The sequence below is a fragment of the Anomalospiza imberbis genome, chromosome 3 (genome assembly GCF_031753505.1).
Source record: "Anomalospiza imberbis isolate Cuckoo-Finch-1a 21T00152 chromosome 3, ASM3175350v1, whole genome shotgun sequence".
In the NCBI taxonomy this organism is placed as follows: Eukaryota; Metazoa; Chordata; class Aves; order Passeriformes; family Viduidae; genus Anomalospiza; species Anomalospiza imberbis.
The window spans coordinates 61,171,139-61,191,471 of NC_089683.1; the positions used below are offsets into that span (position 1 = coordinate 61,171,139).

The window sequence follows — 20,333 nt, forward strand, 5'->3', positions numbered from 1 at the left end:
GAATTACAAGCATGGAAAAGCTCTGGAAAAGCTATTACACTTTAATTGTTTTAAAGGTATTATTTTAGTGTCATGTTTCACAGGAAAACTATACTTCTCTATTATTCATCTGACATTTAAAGCTTTTTTATATTCTTTCCTAGGAATATAAAGACTTAAATCACAAAAGACAAGTTTTAAAAGGACTTTATTTAATCTGACAACTGACTAACTGGACTTTGTGCAATTAATAAGAAAATCTCCTAACAGAGTAACAAAGGACAGTTCACTGATAGGACTTTTTTTTTTTTTATTTCTGTAGTTTTACATATCTTCAGCTCTGCAAACACAGCATTTGAGTAAGACATTACTCTTTGTAGTTTACACCCACACTTCATGAGATTACTGCAGTGTGGAAAATGTCACATTGCCTCTCCTGGTAGAAGAGCCACAGAAATGACTGGGACACACAAAATTAGTCCTGCCCATACACTTTCTTAGCTGAAAACATTTGCGTAGGACTGACTGGGTGTCTCACTGTTCTAGACCTTTTTCACTTACTATTTCAATTGATATACAAATATAGTAGAGACTTTTATACACACAGTCAGATTCATTATTGTGGGATCCAATTTTAAAAAGTTAATACTGAGAAAACAGTGAACTTTGTGGAGATCTCTTCTGATGCTCTGCAGAGGAGCTCATAGGTCACAACTTGCATATTGGGTTTTAAACTTACTCTTCAGACATATAAAAATTATTTAGATACTTTGTTGTAAATTTAAATATGTCCTTTAGTTTTGAAGAGTGTACTATATGCTTTACCCTGAGGATCAGCAAGAGATCTGTTATGATTGATTTGATGCTTATATTCCTAATAGGACAAGTCACTAAAAGTACTGTTCTTGTTTCCTAGAGAAATTTCATCAAATTCTTCTTGAAACACAGGATGGGACAGGAGTTTACTGGGATTATATCAATATATTTACTAATCAATATTATTTTCTTCTCTAAGTCTTCCTTCCAGATGAATCCAACTTATCTTGGAGGGCTCATTTTCTCATGAATCAACTATACCAAACATGCTGAAAAGTACAGTATAAATTGGTTTGGTTTGAAATCCCTTCCTCCTGGATGTTAACTGGCATTCCCAGGGTCAATGCACTCAGTCAGTAACTTGCTCAGTCTGAGTCTTCTTTGTTTTTCACTTCTGCTACTTCCACTCTTGTTCTTGCTGGAAGAGACATCTCCAAATGGTTCTGAGTCTTTCACTTGGATTTAAGTAAGTTTTCCCATTCAACACTGGACTCACTATTTTTAGGAATTGCTGGAAAGATTGACTGCATCTTACTTTGGAATTCTTTCATCTATAAAAGAGATTTAAAAATAAAATCAGTTAATTCTACTAGGGACCAAATAAAGTAACACCATGAACCCCAGGCTTATCCCACAAAACAGTCTGTATGAGGTAAAGAATAAATAAAAAGCTTTTAAAATAATAGAAAACTAGGATTTTCCCTCTGATTATGTTAGTTCAATTAACAAAGTGAGAAAAAGCATTAAGGGACGCACAACAATCACCCCTTCTAATGCACCACACTGGGGTGCCTGATTTGGAGTGCTTGCCTGAATGATTCACTGCTGCTACATGAATTATTATACACACATACACACACTTAAAATATTTTTGTTAGGAGGAAAATTACGTGCATGGACTGTGCCCTTATTTTGACTGCAGTGCCTTTTTCTACACTTGTGATGGATGAAAGGTCCAGTAGTCTGTTCAAGGATTTTAAAACAAGGGCTAAAGAAAAATGCTGTTCAGCTCTGACACCTTAGGTTTATCCCACCATGTGGATAAAGGTGACAAACCAAAGTCTCATTCAAATGTACATAACAGAAGGAAGGAAAACAAGATTCATAACAATATATGGGACAAAGCTTTTCTTTCACTGCTGGTAAAATGCTGTGGAAGAGGAAGTATTTCCATATTATATAGATATAGATAAATATATGATATTTATAATTTATATTTATGCTAAGAACTTTATCACCAATATGTGATTCAACAGTCCTGGAATGCCAGAACCAAACATTCATTTAAATAAAAATCACTTCTATCAAAATATTTAGACTTGGTGAGCTTCTTTCTTCCAGGAGTTTTACATGTATTTTTACATATAATCTATTTTTAAAGGACAGGCATGGAAAAACCAGATCAGTGAAAATCCTGTTACACAAACAGCAGGATGTACAGGGGAAGTTTTAGACTGCTATTTTTAGGAAGCTCTATGACAGAATCTATGACATTCACACAGAGAAGACAGGATGTGGTATTCAAGCACTGGATGCAATGACCTCTCGAAGAGCAAATGCAGTCTCAGGCAGTATGTCTCACAGAGAGGTTCCAGGAAATCTAGATATTCCAAACAGCCACATAGGCATATACTCTCATATGCCTACATTTTGTGTGTTGTAAGTCATCAGTATTTATACAAATACCTCTGAGTTGTTTTCTCTTCAAGTCCTTCTGTGTATGAATAATTCTGACAAAGAATTGGTACTTCTTTACAGACATGCTACCGGAATGCAATTATTCAAGTTACAGCTGATACAAAGAGTGAAACCATTTACAAAGAAATGACCAGTCCTTTAGTAAGACAGTAGCTAACTAGGATGGATGAAACCATTTCAAAACCCTAGTTTTTGTGTAATAATGCCTGGGTACTGCTAATCAAATAAAAATATATGTTATATAAAGTAGGAGGAAAATTCAGAGTCAAATTATCCTTTTTGCTTTTTCCTGATTTTGTTCCTAAGTAAAATTAACTCACTCTCTTTTTTATATTTCATTCTGATCAGATAGTTGTTTTGATTAATTATTCCTTCTTGGTTTTTCAAAATCTTTGCCATCACCCACAATTTTTCCTAAACTAACATTTTTGCTTCTCATTTAAAACTGAGACGCTCTCATAGACAGCTAATGTTTCCAAGAATAACAAACACCAGTATCAGAGCTGACGTAGAGGAACAGCCCAAATTACATTAAACAATTGCTGCCAATTCAATACAAGTATTTACAGTAGGAAATGTTTTAGGAGCTTTGGCTTAGCTGTTTTTTCCAGTCCTATGTAATTAAGTTATCCCAGCTCGCTGATGGGCGGAAAGCATTCAATTTGCTTAACATTTTTTGCTTCCTAAGGAGTGATTCAACTCTTCTAACTCTTTCATCTCACTCTAAGTTTTATCTGGGTGTTTGGAACACAGGAATGGTCAAATACTAAACTGATGTAAAATACTGTAGCTCTGTTGATATAACCAAAGATAAAATATTCAGCACCAGCCAATGATCTGGTGCAATGTGGATTTTCTGGCTGCTTCTGAACTCAGACTTAAATTTCTTTTAGTGATAAATTTAAATGATGCAGTCATAAGCTCTAGAAGACACCTCTGTTACCCCACTGAAGATGCACAAAACCAAAGGGAAACTAAAAGCAATTATAAAAAGCCTCCAAAAAGAAGATGATGGGTGGAGCAACTCAGAAATTGCAGTGATTCCACTCTGACAACCACCTCATAATTATTAACATGCCAAACCCTAACTCTTGAATGAAAAAAGCAATCTCGTCTGGGAAATAAAACACTACAACTCAGTTCTGAAAGAAAAAAAGGTATTTATTTAGAAAGCACTGAAACACTGCTAGGAGCGGCAGATTTAAGAATACTAGATAGATTCCTGTCCCCTCAGATCATTAATTTATGTTCTGCAGGTAAAAGCAACTAATTTCCTGGAAAAGCAATTCTTCCTTAACATGTGGATCAGATCTGAAATATTCAATGTCTTTCTTTAGCTTTTAAGACTCCCTGAGAAATTTCCTCAGCCTTGTCTTCTCAGACTTAGATGCTTATTTGTAAAACCTTTAAAAGTAATGCTAGACTCAGTGTTTCATTTACCACTTCCTCTCCCACCTGCCCTTTTCCACAAGCCCGCTCTGCACAAAAACAGTTTTTCATTGCAATTCACAACTTTGGCCATGCTTATGGTTTTCCACAGATTTTCTTTCTTTGTGATTCCTGGACATTGGTCTATTTCAATAAATCGTAATGCCAAGCTGATCACTACTGTGCATTGTATCCTCAGTGTATGACTTTAGGCTGTCAGCTCTTTAAGAAGGACATTACCTGCAGTGACTGGCGTGGGCCTCATGAATACATGTCTTCACAGTACATCTAAAATGGAGCAAATTTCTTCCTGGTACAAATCTCACAGCTACTAACTCTCACTAGAAGTTTTCATTTCTATAGCCCTTAAAAAATACTGTACCTGATTATTTCTCTCCACAACAGCTTTTGAGTTCTCACTAGTAAGACATTAAGCAACTTAATTAGTACCAGTCACGGATTCTTATTTGCTCCCTCTCATCTCAGTCAGAAAGTGCAGTCCAATGTTTCATTAGGGCTTTGATCTGGACCTCTAAGGTACCTTCCGCTTTGTTTCCTGTTCCACTAATAACATCAGCTTCTGAGTTTCTTCCTTCATTTACACACTTGTGCTTGGTGCTCTCCCAAATGCACTTCCAAATCCCAGTCACTGTCTTCCCTGAACTCAGCATTCCCCTAAAACCCACTTATCTTAAACCATGGAGAAAGCTTTCAAAGAGAACTATTATCTGATGTCACAGAACTGGTGGATACCCACATATATAACCATGAAAATCACATCCCTAAGTTCCTGTCCCTTCTCTCTCACTGACAATGTGTGCCTGCTTACAAACCATTCTAATACCCCATTTTAGGCTGTAACTTCTTAATGGACAAACTTTATGATCTTAGAGGTCTTTTCCAGTCTAAATGACTCCGACTCTTTCAGTCAGAGACACCGAATTCAATCTTCTGGGCCTTGACTGATCAAACTCTATTTAATATATTTTTATAATTAGGACTAAATTTGGCCTCCAAAGTACCTCACACTGGCTTCCAGGTTGTTCTTGCTTGCATTTAGTTGACACTATCATACTAGGCCCATTGCAACTTCAAAGTATCCTTGCACTGAAAGTAAAATTGGTCCACTAAACATTTAAGTTAGTCCTTCAACAAACTGGGCTTACCAGTGTCCAGTCCTCCGGCAGTGTGGTGAGCTTCTTGTGAAGATGATTAATCAGCTTTATGTTCTATTAATACTGAACACTTGAGGTGTGAGAACTGGGACCTTGTCTTTACTTGCTTTAACTCTTGGGACAACAAACACACTTCTAGATGAGGGAAATGCTGCAATTAGGAATCTCTGTCTTGCCCTGCCTTTTCTTTTCAGCAGACATGCAACATGAGAGGTCTCTTCTCCTCTCCCCTCCCTTCCCGGAAATCTCCTCCTGTATTTCCTCCAGATTCTACAATACTCACATCAGTGGTCTCAAATCAGAAGGCTTTAATTTAATTACAAGAGCTAATGTGCTACATACTAAGCACTGGAATATTTAGCATAACTCACTGCAATGGCTGTCTCTTTATTATTGTCAGCCACACTGGCACTGGGGTACTCAGTTCAACTGTGATAATCTCATCAATTAATAGTGCAGTAAACCAAGCACTAAAAGCTGAATGTATTTTACCTCTTCCTGCTGCCTTCAGTAGCATAGGCCACTCTCAACTGCTGCTCCTGAACCTAGTGGTACATGAACAATTTGTAACACATTTCTTAACATTCCAGCATGCTCCATTCCTGCAGGGGACTCTCTGAAGTGAATTTCACTCAAGTGAATTTTATTTTATTGTCACAGATATTACAAAGCTTTACAGATATTACAGAGCTGTTTTTTCTTGCCAAATAAATTACAGTAACTGTTCTACCTCTGTCAGGCTTCTTTCTAAAAGGGTATCATCTACCTTACTGCATTAAATAATCTATAATAGCTACAGATCACTGTTATTTTCTTATCTTAACCTAATGATCCTGCCTCAGATGGCAAAAATATGGGGACCTAAAAGCATCTTCCATTTAATAATCTCTTTTTAATGTACATCGTTGACAGAATGTCACACAAAAATTGGGATGGCACTATTACTGAGAGCACTTACATGGCCGTTCATATTAAAATGAATGGAAGAGGGGCTAAAAGAGTCTATTTGATTCCTAGAATGAAAGTTTCACGAAGAAATGTTCTCTTTAACGTCTGACATTCATAATAGGACAATGCAGATTCCAGGAATTATTGGTTTCCTATTTTAGTACTCATATCAGTAAGAACTGCTTATATTATGTTCCAAGTGAAATGAGGTTAGATGCCCTGAACTGGAATATCAAGTGGCAGCAGAATGCAGTATGTTCGTGCCCTCAGTGCTCCTCAGCCACCATCCATTTCACAAGGCATGAAGATGAGGCAGGCGGCCCTGGATTTAAAAGCATCAGTGAGGATTGCTCTGCCACCTTTTCCCAAATCTTAAAATGACTGGTGTTGCCCTTGTTAGCAAATGATTACCTAGGGCCACATACAGAAATAGCCAGTTATTTGTAGAAAATGACAAGTGCTGAGCCCTTGCAGGACTGGAGGAGCAGAGCAGCCATCCTGGCAGCTCAAGGTGATTGTCCTTCTCTCAGTGTAAAATGGGGCACTCACTGAGGGTCACTCTACGCCAGCTCTGGAATAACATGGAAAACAGAGCTCTGGTTCACATTCTTACATCTTGCACTTCACTGGAAAAAGCATAATGAATGTCTGGATTATGCAGAACTACAAGTCTATGAAAATGGCCCTGAGAATGTCAATCCTGGCAGTAAACAACCTAATATTTTCTATGTATCTCATAGTACCCTGTTCAGCACCTATTTGCTAATTTCAGCATTTCGGGCTTACAGAGAAAAGCATCAGCAAAATTGTGTTAAACCATCTAGAGAGGTCAGGAGTTCATACTGGCCCTGTCTCATGGAGGCTTACACACATGCCTAACCTTGTGCAGTGTCGAGCACCCTCTGTGAAATCAGAGGGCTATTCACAGTGCCCAAAATTAAACAAACACATAAATAAATTTTCCCACAACTTTATCTCTATAAATCCCATATAAGCGGGTAAAATATGTTCTGTTTTTTAAAAGAAAAACAACATGAAAATAACCTAACTGAACTTTACAGGGAGAGGGGGAGAGGACCATCATTGCTTAGAGCAAAGCTGCCACAATTCCCAAACAATTTTAAGTCTGTAATAGCCTCCCACAACTACTCCATATTCTGCCTTGAATTACTGGTGAACTACAGAAAGCTGTCAAGTCACAGGGGTCAGGCTGCCTCTTCCAATTATTGGGTCACATGAAGAGATAAAACACATGAAATACTTTCCTCATGTTACTTTGCCGTGAGTGCAGAAGACATGTTGATCATTCACAAATCAGAAGAGAGCTGATCTACATCACAAACATGTTTTACTAGCCTCACTTTGGCTAGTAAAAAGCCTAAATAAAGTAAAACTGTTCTGAGTTAAGGCTAGATTATTTCAAATTTAAGGAAAAAACAAAAGGATGAGGTCAGCTAATTATGTTCAATTTTTTTTATTCACAGAGACAGTAAATTTGTAAACTGGATTCTGAAAAAAAAAAGTAGTCTCCTTACTTTCAGAAATACAGGAGTGTTCTTTTCACTTTTATACATTCCTATGTTGATATTTCTGAAATAAATGTGAAAGACTTAGATTTTTGTAATATATAGTATATTAAAGGCTTTTTTGCCATGCAGAAAAATGGAGTGTGGATATCACAGAATGTGCCATTTATTTCTGCAGAATCTTACTTTCAAATCTGGGTGCCTGGAAAGGACATCCATATGATTAGCCTATTATGATGTATTAGTCATTGCCCCTAAGTCACCCTGGGCAATTCGAAAAATTAGTCTTGAAATAATTTTAAATTTAAAGTAGTTAAATATCCAAATTTATAAAGCTAGCTGGTTAATGGACTCAAAATCTCAGGATGAGTGCCCCAACCCTATAAATGCTTCTGTGCTATAATCTGGATTTCTGAATTAAATTCAAAAATATGGATTGTCTGCTGAGCAACCTGAGTAATTTTTTTTCCCTCGGTATGTCCAGGAATGATAATATAATTATAATATCATTTTAATTATATACCATCCGCAAGTGAGATTATATATACCATTCACAAGTGAGTTTCAAGGCAGGGGAAAGGGCCAGCAAAAACCCAAAACTCTTTGGTGAGGCTTCAGCTTCATCACCTTGACAGGGGTTGAATTCCATGCAGAAGCTGTCAGAGCCAGTGTGACAGCAGAGGCAGGCAGGGACAGCCAGATGCCCCCAGGCAAGCAGAGCAGCCGGGCAGCAGGGCACGGCAAGCATGGCCACGCACGACACTTAACACAGCACGATGCCATGGGAACAAGATGTAGCACGAGTAAATCGCACCCGTTGGAGAAGCCTGGATTCAGATTCTACCTGTACATGCACAGTTTGCAGCTACTCGTGGCCAAGACGGGATCAAGCCACTCACACATGTAGGGTGACACAGAGGCATTTCAGACTACAGGCTTCCCAATGGGCTGGTGGCAGCCAACAGCTGCGAGTCTCTCCCAGGACACAACAGCGAAACTCCTCAAGACAGCTACAGTTGCAGCCTTTCCATTTCTTGAAATACTCTCTTACAGCTGGCCCTATTCATAAAACAGACTGTAGCAGCTTTCCAGTACAAAAATTATGATCTTAATCCTTGAATATGCATCCTGCCTTATCAAGTAAATAGTGAAGTTCATTGGTTTCATTTTTTTTCCATCTTGAATAAAGTACTAGCAGTACATATGTGTGGAGTCAAGTCTTCTCCAAACCAATTAGGCAATATAGGCAGCAGAGAAAAATGCAGTACAAACAGGAGGAGGAAGATTTGATTTATATAGAAACACGTGATCATGAAATAGCTAGGAAAAGGTAAGTTTCTACTATGTATCAGATACAAGCACGATTAAGAATAGAAATTGCATAAATAATATTTTTGTGAGGATTAAAGACAACAATAATTAAAAACTAACAACAAAATATTGAGGAATTACTCTAGGATGACTCTATTTTAGGAGATATGGTGCTTTTATAGCAATATTTTATGATATAGAGTAAAAATTTCCGCCACTGCAATATGCCTACTCTGGGATTTATAAATCTTAGTACAATTTACAGATAACATATTTGAAGACTATGTCTCCATGCTCTCATCTTCTGTTTTAAATTAATCCATCCTTAAAGCCAATACTACTTTGTATTTATACTGTGCCTATGACTATACCTTCACAAATTATAACAAATATCTCTCAACCATAAGCAGGGGGATGTTATTTTTATGCTTAAAATGGTGATTCAGAGGTTAGATTTTTTAATGGAGAAAAGCAGTTCACTTAGGAAATGTTCTTACCATCAAAGCCACAACAAGCATATATTCTCAGCATTGCTTTTAATTGTTTTAGATGTCTCTTTATGGCCATACAACTGTTTTAGACTCTTAATATTTTAAAGGCTAAGATCAATGAAAAACAGGATATTTCATTAGAAGACACCATAAAAGTGATAAACTAATATTTTATAAGTCTATTAGTCACAAATTACTAAGCAATTCTTCTAACTATTTTTCCAGCTTTCCACAGAATAGCAACAATCAGAATCTCGCAAACCTCCATATGAATCATCCCAGCCCTTTTCCTATGGGACAGAGAATGCTTTTATTTTTGAGGAAATGAAACCAAATTTATTGAGGACATGAAGAACAAGAGAGCTTCTAAAGCATAATTTATCTTGTTTGTTAATTGTTGTACACTTCAGTCTACAAAGGCTGAGGGCATTGTTCTGCTTTTAAAAGAAGGTTCATAATTGCTGGCAGCTTAAAAAAAAGAAAGAAAAAAGAACATCAGACATTAATAGGAATGTTTTAGTATCTGCTAAGTACTCTATAGCTGGGAGTTTTATTTAAAAGAAAGGTCTACAACTCCAAAGTTAAATTCTAAAAAATTCTAGAAAACTTATAGAAAATTGTCACCTGCTGTAGGCGACCCTGCCTTGGCAGGGGGATTGGACTACATGATCTATAGTGGCCCCTTCCAACCCTAGTTATTCTGTGATTCTATGGCACTAACATTTTTCCCAGTTTGGTTTGGATGTTGCAAGCTCAAAACCAGTAGGGTAATGCAATGGAATATAATACCATGATGTGGAAGTTGTTAAATAGCAAATAAACTTGTTGAAAACAATTGTGCCATTTTAACATGGCACGTGTCTTTCCACATTGTAAGGTGCCTCAGAGGGGAAGGCTGCAGTTACGTCTGGATGAGGCCCAGATTCAGATTGGGAGTGCTCTCTGGAAGCCAGTCTCCCAGTTGTCCATGCTCCCTGGGCATGAGTCTGTGTAACTACCGCACAGTCTCAAAATGCATGACCAGCAGTTTCTTAGGGTGACACAAATCTGAAGAAGCATTCTAGCAGTGCACGTAGCATAGTCCAACTGCCAACAGGCATTCAAGCCATGGGGCAAGGCCAGTGTCAGTCCAAATTTTGAAAATTCCTGGAGTAGTTGTAGATATCAGGTCCTCAGCCTGCTAATGTTTCGCTGCCCCAGTGCTGCTGGTCGATGATATTCACTAAAATAGAAAGAGTTTCTATGCTCAGAGATAATCAAATGTGGTACAAATTTAAATATTTTCCCGAGCGATTGCAGGAACCAAGTTGAAAAAGTCTGATTATCACTGACACCTGGTTATTTTCTGCAAGAATTACAATATGAAAGTATATAAGCACCATCTCCTAGGTATTAAAGATTTCTTTTATGCTACTGAAAAATATAACTTAAACCATTATCAAACTAAGTCCTCATTGAACCATCACTTCTTCAGTTCATAATAAGAGTTGAGTGGGATTTAGTAACGTTTATTACTTATCAGCCTGTCACCAGATTGCAACAGCGCAACTGCAATCAGGGAATGTTAACAACCTAACCTGAGACAGCGTAAAATCTTTTATATTCCTTACCAAGACATAAAGATCAGTTACTTACTCTCGCCCCTGGGTTTTGATGCTGGCATAAAAGCAGCGGACTGTAAAGCTATAGGGAACCACCTTTAACAATAAAGCCATTTAAGAGCTGGAAGCAGGCATTGTCACAGCACTGTTTTAAGAACTAATGAACCACAAAGATTAAATAAAAATCTAGAATCACCAAATCTGGTGCATCACCTCAGTGCCTAGAAGGAATCTTAACAACTTGCTTCTAGGGCAAACATAGGCTGTCTCAGAAGGTGTGAGGATGAGGCTTCCTTCCACAACACAAACTGCTGAGCAATCACGCCACTAACACAGATTAATTACAACCCATCACGGAAATATCACTCCACTTTGCTCTTGTCATTTCATCTCTGACTTTAAAACGATGACAAGATAATTTAAACAGCCACAAAGCTTAGGGTAATACACACTTCATCAATGGCGCGCTGTCTCGCTGTCCATCAATCAGCCACGCTCGCAGCAAACACGCATCGCACCGTGAGAGGAATTTGGCGGCGATGGCCGGCGAGGCCGCTCTGCTGGGGGCAGCACGGCTCGGCAGTGCAGCTCGCCTCGCCTGAAGCCCGGCTGGCTGCGGGACACAGCCGCAGTGCCGCCACCAGGCAAGAGCCGGGCCCTCGGCGCGGCCGCTGCAGTTCCAGCCGGCGCCACCGGGTGTCGCCGCGGGGCAGCGGCGGCGCCCCGGCCGCGCCCGGCGCCGGGGGAGCGGCCGGGAACGGGGCAGGAGCACAAAGCCCAGAACCCAACCGGGACTGGGCGGCAGCAGCGCCCGCCTGGCTCAGTTCAGCCCTCCAGGTGTGCGGAAGAGGCTCGCCACCGCTTCCTGCCGGGCCGGGCCGCTCACAAGGCATTCCCGGCCGTGGCACAAGATCGGGGCTGCCCAGTGACACCGACTGCACATCCCACTGCCTCCAGGGCGGGGCGCGGCCGCCGTGGGCAGCGCTCAAAGCATAAAAAGCACCGAGCACACCTTGCACTGCACTGCTCCAACCTCAGCGACCAGCTCTGCCCTTCTTCTCCGGTCCAGGCAGCCCTGCCCCGCTGTGCTGCGGGCCGGCCAGGACGGGAACTGCCCCATGACCTCCCTGGCCACACCAGCCCCACGTCAAGATCTGCTGGCTCTGTTATTCCTTTTGGTGTGGCTTCTGCCGACGCACCGTATCACATTTTCCTTTAAGACTTCCCGTACTTTACTCTTTCAGATTACTCGAGACGTTAAACATTTAATTCAGTCTTACTTGGAACTCTCCATCAAACCATGCAAGTGAAAGTCAAGCCTTTATTCACAAAGATCCCACCTAGAGAGTCACAGGGACTGAGCTGGCAAAGGATTTGACAAGAGTGATGGAACGGAGGTGCTCCTACATGCAAATGAAGCATCCTTTTTGTTTGCTAAATGAAACACCTGCACTGCTTACAATCAGAATTTTACTATCCTTCATAATTAATACCGAGAAACAATAGGAGTACCATCTTTCTCCTTTATATATGCTTTGCTGAATATATAAATAATTGCCACGTAAGGTAAAGGTATTCATTCCTAGTCCTAAAGAGGATGCAAACAGCTCTCCCAAACTTATAGCTGCAGGGGACTCTTTAAGTCATGGCTCATTACTAGGGTCAAACAAAAATGCTCACATAAAATTTTGTGTTCACATTGAACACTGTGAAATACTGGAACATTATCAATTTACTGAGGATTGTCATAGCTGGTATCCTGGGATGTACAAATGCTTCCCGCATTTCTTTGCCGTGATATCTACAACAACATGACATGTCAAGGACCACCATTCTAATGCACGGGATACGCAGTCTTCTGTCCCCTTGCCACTTCTAGAAAGCAAGCTGGCTTCCTTTCAGTTTTTCTTACATCCTCTGTGCCCTGATGCAAAAAATAGAACTTGGACAAATAACTGCATTGTTCTAAAAACAGGATTCAGGGGGGTAGCCTTCAGTTCGATAAGCAAAGTTAGCAGCTACTATTTTAGTCTCTAAATTAGAACACTGTCTTTTTTGTGAGGTATCTGAAACATCTGTGCAAATAAACAGAAAGGAGGACAAAACTGTTCCTCCCCCTAAACTGTCTCCTCCCACAGCATGTCATTTTTTTTCAGATGTAAGAACACCTTCCCTGTTTGCACACGTTCTGGTTAGTCATTCTACAGGTGGTGAATTAAGGTGTAATTCTTAGGCTGAGGTAGTATAGAAATGCCATTCCAAGATGCATTATCCCAGGAAAAATACAGAGTTGAAGGGATCATACTTGCTACTCACACTGTGCACGCCCAGAGCTTTCCAGATGGCAAAACTCAGCAATCCAACTCCGCACCATGCATAGAGTGAGCCCCACCCTAGGGCTCGTAAGGCCAGTGATGAACCACTCTCTGGTAGTGCAGCTGTAGCAGTAATCCCCTAGAACCAAAGGTAAAAAGTTTATAACAAAGTGAACAATAATTGGAAGAAAAAAAAAAAAAAAAAACCAAAGAAAGTTGGTGATTCAGATTTTTTCCTGATCTGCCAGTTGCACTAGTGCAGCCACAGAAAATCTTATGGCTGCCAGCATATCTCAAGAGCCAAGAAAGGGGCTGGATGAAATGCCTTCTTACCAGGAACAGATTTCATAATTGCCAGTGCCACCTGGGGATGACTTTCATTGCCCAGAAATACCAGAGTCAGTTGTTCCATGGGCACAAGAATCCAACATTCAGTTATATCACCAGTCACAATACAAAACTGAATCTAAACCAGTCACAAGCCTTTAGGCCAGTGACATCGGAACATAATCACTGCATGTCATTGATTTTGGTACTTTTTCATGGGGGGCAACTGATAGCCTATAGGTCTTTATCTTCATTTCTGGAACCTGCAAGAACACAAGCAGCTTTCATTTGGACAAGGAAAGGGTATTGCAGTGACCTAGGGACTAATTTAAGAGGGCTACAACTCTGAAGAAGCTCTGGAAACTATTAGGGAAAATTCTGTAAAAGCAAACAACACTGAACCCATTCCCCTGCAGAGTTCACCAAGCAACAACACTGAAAATGCTGTGTGGTCTCCACACTTCTCATTTTTGTCAGAAAACACCTACAAAAGTAGGTGGTTTTAAGATACTGTTGCCATAGAAGTTTGCCATGAGATGTGTCCTGAAAACACAAGTACCTTGAAAATGCTATCACTTGGAAAAGCCACCTCAGGCCAAGAATGCAGCCTTGGCTATGATGGGGTCCCAGCCATAAGGAAACCTCTCTGCCACAGCACATAAATGGACATTGCAGCTTCCAGGGGCTGCAGGCACCTGCTAGGTGGAAGCAATCCATGTGCACCTCACACTCCCTGCCAGCCAGCCATTCTCAGCTCACAACGCCCATGGTACTGCACCTATTTGGTACAGCAAAACTTCACTGCAGCCACAGCAGCAGTGACACAGACAGAATTCTCTTTGCTCACAGTGGCAATTGCCATTCAGAGGATTTTTTTCCCCTCTGAAGGATCACTGTTCAGTTGTTCACATGCAAACACAGATTTCAGATGCTAATTGTTAAAGATTGGCATTTATAGTCCTTGCACAACTCAACAGTTCTACTTAACTGGGTATCATGGTAAAAAACCAACTAAGTATTGCTCAGGGGTAACATAAATGAGATTGCACATAAAATTACAAAAAATTATTTCATTTATAATCTAAAATACTGAAAAGCAAAATTAACTTGTGGAAGGATCAAAAATACTTTTCTCCAAAACATGCCAAATAACTTTTTTTTTCTCATCATTAAATGTGGTGGAAAAATCTTTTGTATTCTTGCTTTAAAAAAGCTTTAAAAATTTAACTTATTTTTAAATGCTTTCTTCTTTGATACAATTAAACATACTTAATGTCTATCACTATGGTCAGTCAGACAGCACCAGTAATTTTTCTCCTCTTGGCTTTGTCTTTATTGAAATGTTAAAATGATCCTTAGACAGTCCTCAGCGTTGACACTCTCCCTTGGGATCCAGCTGTAGGCACAGCTACCCAAGGACAAATATGCACTTGGAAAGGGCACAAGCAAAATGTATCTTGACCCTTATTTATTCCAATTTGGACATCCCAAGGTGGAAGCTGTTAACAAAAACAATGCTTGGTAAGCAAACACACACAAACAGCAAAGATCTCTAGTCACGCTATAATATCAGGTCCTATTATCTCCTTACCACAGATAATGAACTGTTATAACTCTTTCAGTAGAGACTACTCCGAGTATTGAAATGCTGATTACTTTTGACATTTTTCCTGCTTCCATAGTCTAACCATATATAACAACACTGAGAAAAAATGGTCCCATTTGGAAGATGGGAAATGAATGGACAAAAATATCCTCTACACAGAATCTTTAAATAGGAGTCATTATCTGAGAAAATTGCTGGAAAAAACCCAACCAACTACTATTTAAATGGTTGACTGTCCCAGAAAAATAGTGGCAAGTGGAAACAACTAATCTGGTTTTACTGACTGCAGTCAAACAGGGTTCAGTCGCAGGCTGATTCCTCAGGGTACTTAAGTAGACAGATAAGGGTTTCTGTAAACAGGACAGTTGGTTAAATGATTATCAGATACGGTGTTCAGAGCATCAAGAAAGCTGATTAATGAAATGCTAAAAAATTTAAAAGGACAATGGTAGCATGGAAGAAAAAGATGACACCAACAAAAAATCTTTAGGATAATTGAATTTTATTCACTAACCTGTTATTCTATGTTCAAATTATTTTCTCATCATTACTCTTATGTATTTTTGAAAAAAAAGTCTTTAATTAAAAAAATGAGTCTTAATTAAATGAGTCTTTAATTAAAATATTGAGTCTTTCCAGAAGTAACGGATTTGTTTTCCAAATATATGCTGCTTTTTTTATTTAGTTGGTTGTTGTTATTTTTGTTTTCCTCTGGAAGATATAAACAGGAAGTGGGAGAAGGAAAAAAATCACTGCTTTTCTATTCAGACACAGGCCTTGATTGTGTAATGCCCCTTTGTGTGCAGAGCTTGTCTAAAAGGAAGCAGTGCCTAAAATAAAGTCTGTTCAACTGTTTTGGTTGACTGTATTCGGTGCGTTCGCTCTTTTGTGTGACCTAATCCATTGTGAAATTAAACACCTGGATAAATGCTGGTAAAACTAGACACTTCTCAAAAGGAGGCTGCTGCAGCTAAGCATTTAAGTTTAACAAAAAAATCCCATCAATTAACCAGGATCATATCACCAACCCAATAGCATATGTATTTGCTTCATTAGAACAGGAATAAAATGCCAGAAGCTGAGGGCTGGTAGAATTAATTCTTTCAATACCAGTGCTGGCTGATGTTGGCTTAAAGTACCTGTCAAAATATGGCCTCACCTTAACATGGATAAAAATAATATTTAGACATTAAACATCTAAAAAAGGTGAAATCTTCTATAGTTATGATTATACATGATTAAGAGTTACTTGGAGTACGTAACTACAAATTTAAGTAAGAATGCTAATGCAAAACCTCATTGGTACCTTGGAGAGTTTCTATAAAGTTAAGCCATCCTCAAAGTCTACTCTTTCCTTTTTTAAGCTGCTCACTGATAAGTACCTTAACAAAAAAGTATCTTTCTACACTCTGGAGTATTGAAGTCAAGGGACCCATGAAATCAGATTTTTGCTAGCAAACTGTTGTAATACTTTTGCACAAATAGCAGCAGATACAGTTTTCAGCAAAGATCGAAATTATATATATCACTTGGTGACATTTCTAGCATATATATTCTCAGATGTCAGTGCAATGTCACTCTTGATAAATTTCACACTGATAACAGGACAGCTCAGACACCCAGGAATATATGCAAGCTGGAAAAAATGCAGTGCTCAAGAGAAAGAAATTAAAAAACAGATAGTAAAAAAGGAGACAATTTCCTTATTGCAATGTATTTCCACAGCTTGTGAAATAACTTCTCCTGAAGTTTTCTCTTTTGTCTATTTCAAAAAAGAAACTCATGCTTATTGTTTCTGTAAAGGCAATGGATGAGTTATGACACAGCAGCCTACGGAGGAAAGCAGGAAAGCAAATGAAGGATCTCATGCTCTTTGACCAGAAAGGGAGATTATGAGTGATCAGAAATGAAGGATCTGATATGAAGTACAATGGAAGAATTTTTTTCTCTTGATATGCATTGAATTAACTTGATATGCTATTGAATCATCATAAACAAAATTGATCAGTTCTTAATTCCCAAAGAACATCTGTAATACATGCTGCATTTTAAGAGCTTGGTGGAGATGAGACTGATCAATTTTAAGGGCCTATTTTTACGCTTTTGGCAATCACAAAGCACTAGTGAGGAAAAAAGCATCCTTCAATTAAACGTGCTGTGTTTCAAACTAATACACCAACACAGCGTAACTGCCAGTTCTGCTTTGCAGTTCTTTTCTTCATAATGCACAAGTGGATCTAGTCATTAATTGCATGAGCTCAGATGCATTTTGGCCATGAGCTTTCACAGTCCCACAGTACTCGTTCTCATCCTTCCCCTTACACAGTGGGATGGAAGTGGAGAGCATTAATTTTGACTAAATGATCCCACTTACATATTCCACAGCTCACAGACCTTTCACCTCCTCATTTCCATCCTTACTGTGGTCACCTAGCTTCGAGACTCACTGCAGCACTATGAGATTGGATCCCTGAGGTGATGCAGGCTCATGTCTGCTCACATCACAGAATTAAAAGTGTGCTCACATCACAGAATTAAAAGAGATCAGTAACTATATTTCACTAACCAGAAGTATGATCCCAGCAAACAGTGTAAGCATTATGTATTTCAGCTAATCTCAAGTACTAAAGTACTTAGCAATGCCAACTCTGAATTGATTTTTAAATTAATCCTACGCCTGTACTGAATTCAATTAAATCTAGTGCTCTTATCATCAACTCTGCCAAGTTCCACGTATATCATCACGTCAATAAAGCACTCAATGTATTCTTATTTCCTGTGTATCACTATTGGAAAATGGCTTAAAAGAACAAACCTTACTGAACCAGTCTGGGTTCTTCTTTTTTGTCATTGCAAGAGTAGTGCCAAAACCTGCTATCATTCCTGCTGTAGCAACAGTACCTAGAAAAATTCCACCTGCCAAGAAAAGTTGAAGAAATAAAAATCAACACTTTGCTACTTAAGGGGAATAAAAAACACAACCTACCTATTTAGAAAATAAAATCTGAACATATAAGATCTGTTAGCACACGCTAAAGGGAAAGACCCAGTTGTCTACATTTTTTTATGCTAACTCAGTATGAAAAAATAGCAAAACAAAAAATTAGTTCTATGAAACAGGGCATTTTGAAAATAATGGCATGTGTATGTATTTTCAAGCCACACACAAAAATTCAAATCCCAGGATGCTTTTTTTGCAGTACTTTGACATTCCACTCACTCCACAGCCAGCCAACTAAAATCATCTTGTTCTATGGTGACATCTCACCCTTCCCTAAATGGGAAATGTAATTGTTTTTGTTGCACCACTTGTGATTTCAAATGGCAACCACCAGCTCCTCTGAAGACCATTACAGAAGCAACACTTGTTCTTCAGCTTTATGTTTTATTGCTTTATTTAAAATTTTAAAAAATTAAAATAATTGAATTCATTAAAAAATAAAGCAAATTACACAAGCAAAAGCTATCCCTAGAAAGAAAGCATCCCTTGCTTTTCAGTCCTTTCAGTGTTTCCAAAGTCACTTGAGGTACCTTGATCCTTTCTAGCTCTTGCACCAAAGGCACATGCAGCCATACCTGCCCACTTTTAAGAAAAAGGCTTGTTATTAAGACTTACTGCATTGTAGAAACCAACTTGATTAATATTAAAATTTTAGAATTTCAGGGGGTTCCATGTTTTTCCTTTGCAGGTATTGATGCCCATCCTGTTTCCCCTTTCCTAACACCAGTTAGACCAATTTTTAAAAGGTCTGAATAGGAAGTAAGCAAAAATACAGATAAGTTAGGTCTCACTTTTTAAAAAGTTATTGATCTGATTACTGCAATGAGGAAGTTTCCTGTACTCGTGTCAGCAAAGTCTGTAAGGTCTCCTCTGCCCGGGAGCACAAAGATTTCGCACCCTGGCCGAATTATGTAGTCCACCAAGTTTTACATTTCCAGGTCTGCTAAGCAACATTTCCGCAGTTTCAGACACAATAACTGGCGGTACGTCCATCCCATCCTCTGCTCGGGGCTGCCCGGGATGTCCCGGCCGGCGGCGCTGGGACGGGGCCGCCTGAGCTCCGGCCTCCGCTCCGCCGGGGGGCGCGGGGAGACCGAGGAGCAGACATCGGGAGCAGCCCGGAGTTAGGGACAAAAAATACAGTATTTATTATATAAGCATAAAGCCTCCCAGCGCCGCCAGCCTGCCGTGCGCCCGCTGCCCTGCAGCTGTGTGCGGCTGCGGAGACTCTGGCTCTGCCCTGGCCGCGGCTCTCCCGGCTCGCATCCCGCCCGGGACGTCGGCTCCTTCCCTTAGGGAATCCGCAGCGCTGCCTGGAGCCCGCAGGAGCCGCCTCTTCCCGAGGGCTCCTGCCCCCTCGGGCCCGGCAGCGCGGAGCGCGGAGCCCTCAGGGCTGAGCTCCCTCCCGGGCAGGAGGCGGCTCCGCTCCGCGCCGGGCCCGCTGCCCCGGGGAAGGGCGGCCGAAAGGTGAGCGGCGCCGCCGCGGCCAAAGGCGAGGGAAAAGGCGGCCGGCGCTGCAGGGGCTTCCTTGCTGTGTCCAGAAGCCTCAGCGAGGCCATTCCCAAACGTCTCGCCTTCTCCCCAGGGATGGGAGAGAAGGACGAGACCTGAGGCTACGGCAAGAGAAGCACGGCTGGGGACGGTCACGCTGCTGCTCGTCCCTGACCCGTGCAGGGGGAGGAGAGGCGAGAGAAGAGGAAGGCTGTCGGCACCTTTGATTAAGAAGAGCTTGTCCTGGGATGCCGCAGAGCTCCCAGTCCCCCGCGGCAGGGACAGCCCAAGCCCGGGGTCCAGCGGCGCTGCGGCCACAGCCCCGTCAGGAGCGGCCCCGCCGGCAGCCGCCCCCATGGCCCGGGCACGGAGGAGGAGGAGGAGGAGGCGGCTGCAACCCGGAAGGAAAGGGAGCTGGGCTGGGACACGCAGCCGCCTTTCCTCCTTCTTCCCCTCCGCGGCCGCGCAGCCGGCCGGGATCCAGCGGCGTCGCGGGCGCGGGCGGAGCTGCCGCCCCCTTAGGAGGGTGCTCCGCCCTTGGGGCGCGTTCAGCGTCCCGAGAGCCCAAATCGCGCCGAGGGAAAACCGGAAAAAGTTGTCATAGCCTCTTTTAAGAGTGT

The 20,333-nt window shown here is 40.7% G+C and overlaps 1 protein-coding gene across 2 annotated transcripts; it reads right to left on the reverse strand.

Moving 5' to 3' along the window:
* Positions 1-170: 170 nt before the first annotated feature.
* Positions 171-20,131, reverse strand: TMEM242 (transmembrane protein 242). 2 transcript variants are annotated; one of them, XM_068184675.1, is made up of 4 exons: positions 19,935-20,131; positions 18,037-18,137; positions 13,279-13,427; positions 171-1,346 (listed from the first exon to the last, which is right to left on the reverse strand). In XM_068184675.1, exons 1-4 carry the CDS (start codon positions 20,068-20,070, stop codon positions 1,343-1,345), a joined length of 390 nt encoding a protein of 129 aa, XP_068040776.1. In that variant the 5' UTR covers positions 20,071-20,131; the 3' UTR covers positions 171-1,342. The 2 variants fall into 2 exon arrangements, with proteins under 2 accessions (XP_068040776.1, XP_068040775.1); XM_068184674.1 differs by having other exon boundaries at positions 13,290-13,427; positions 19,935-20,122.
* Positions 20,132-20,333: the final 202 nt, after the last annotated feature.

Coding starts and splice junctions, on each gene's coding strand:
- TMEM242 (XM_068184674.1), bottom strand. CDS start 20,070: ATGGGGGCGGCTGCCGGCGGGGCCGCTCCTGACGGGGCTGTGGCCGCA. Junction 13,428..18,036: donor ACCCAGACTGGTTCAGTAAG/GTTTGTTCTTTT, acceptor CTTTGGTTCTAG/GGGATTACTGCTACAGCTGC. Junction 1,347..13,289: donor AAGCTCTGGGCGTGCACAGT/GTGAGTAGCAAG, acceptor TCTCTTTTATAG/ATGAAAGAATTCCAAAGTAA.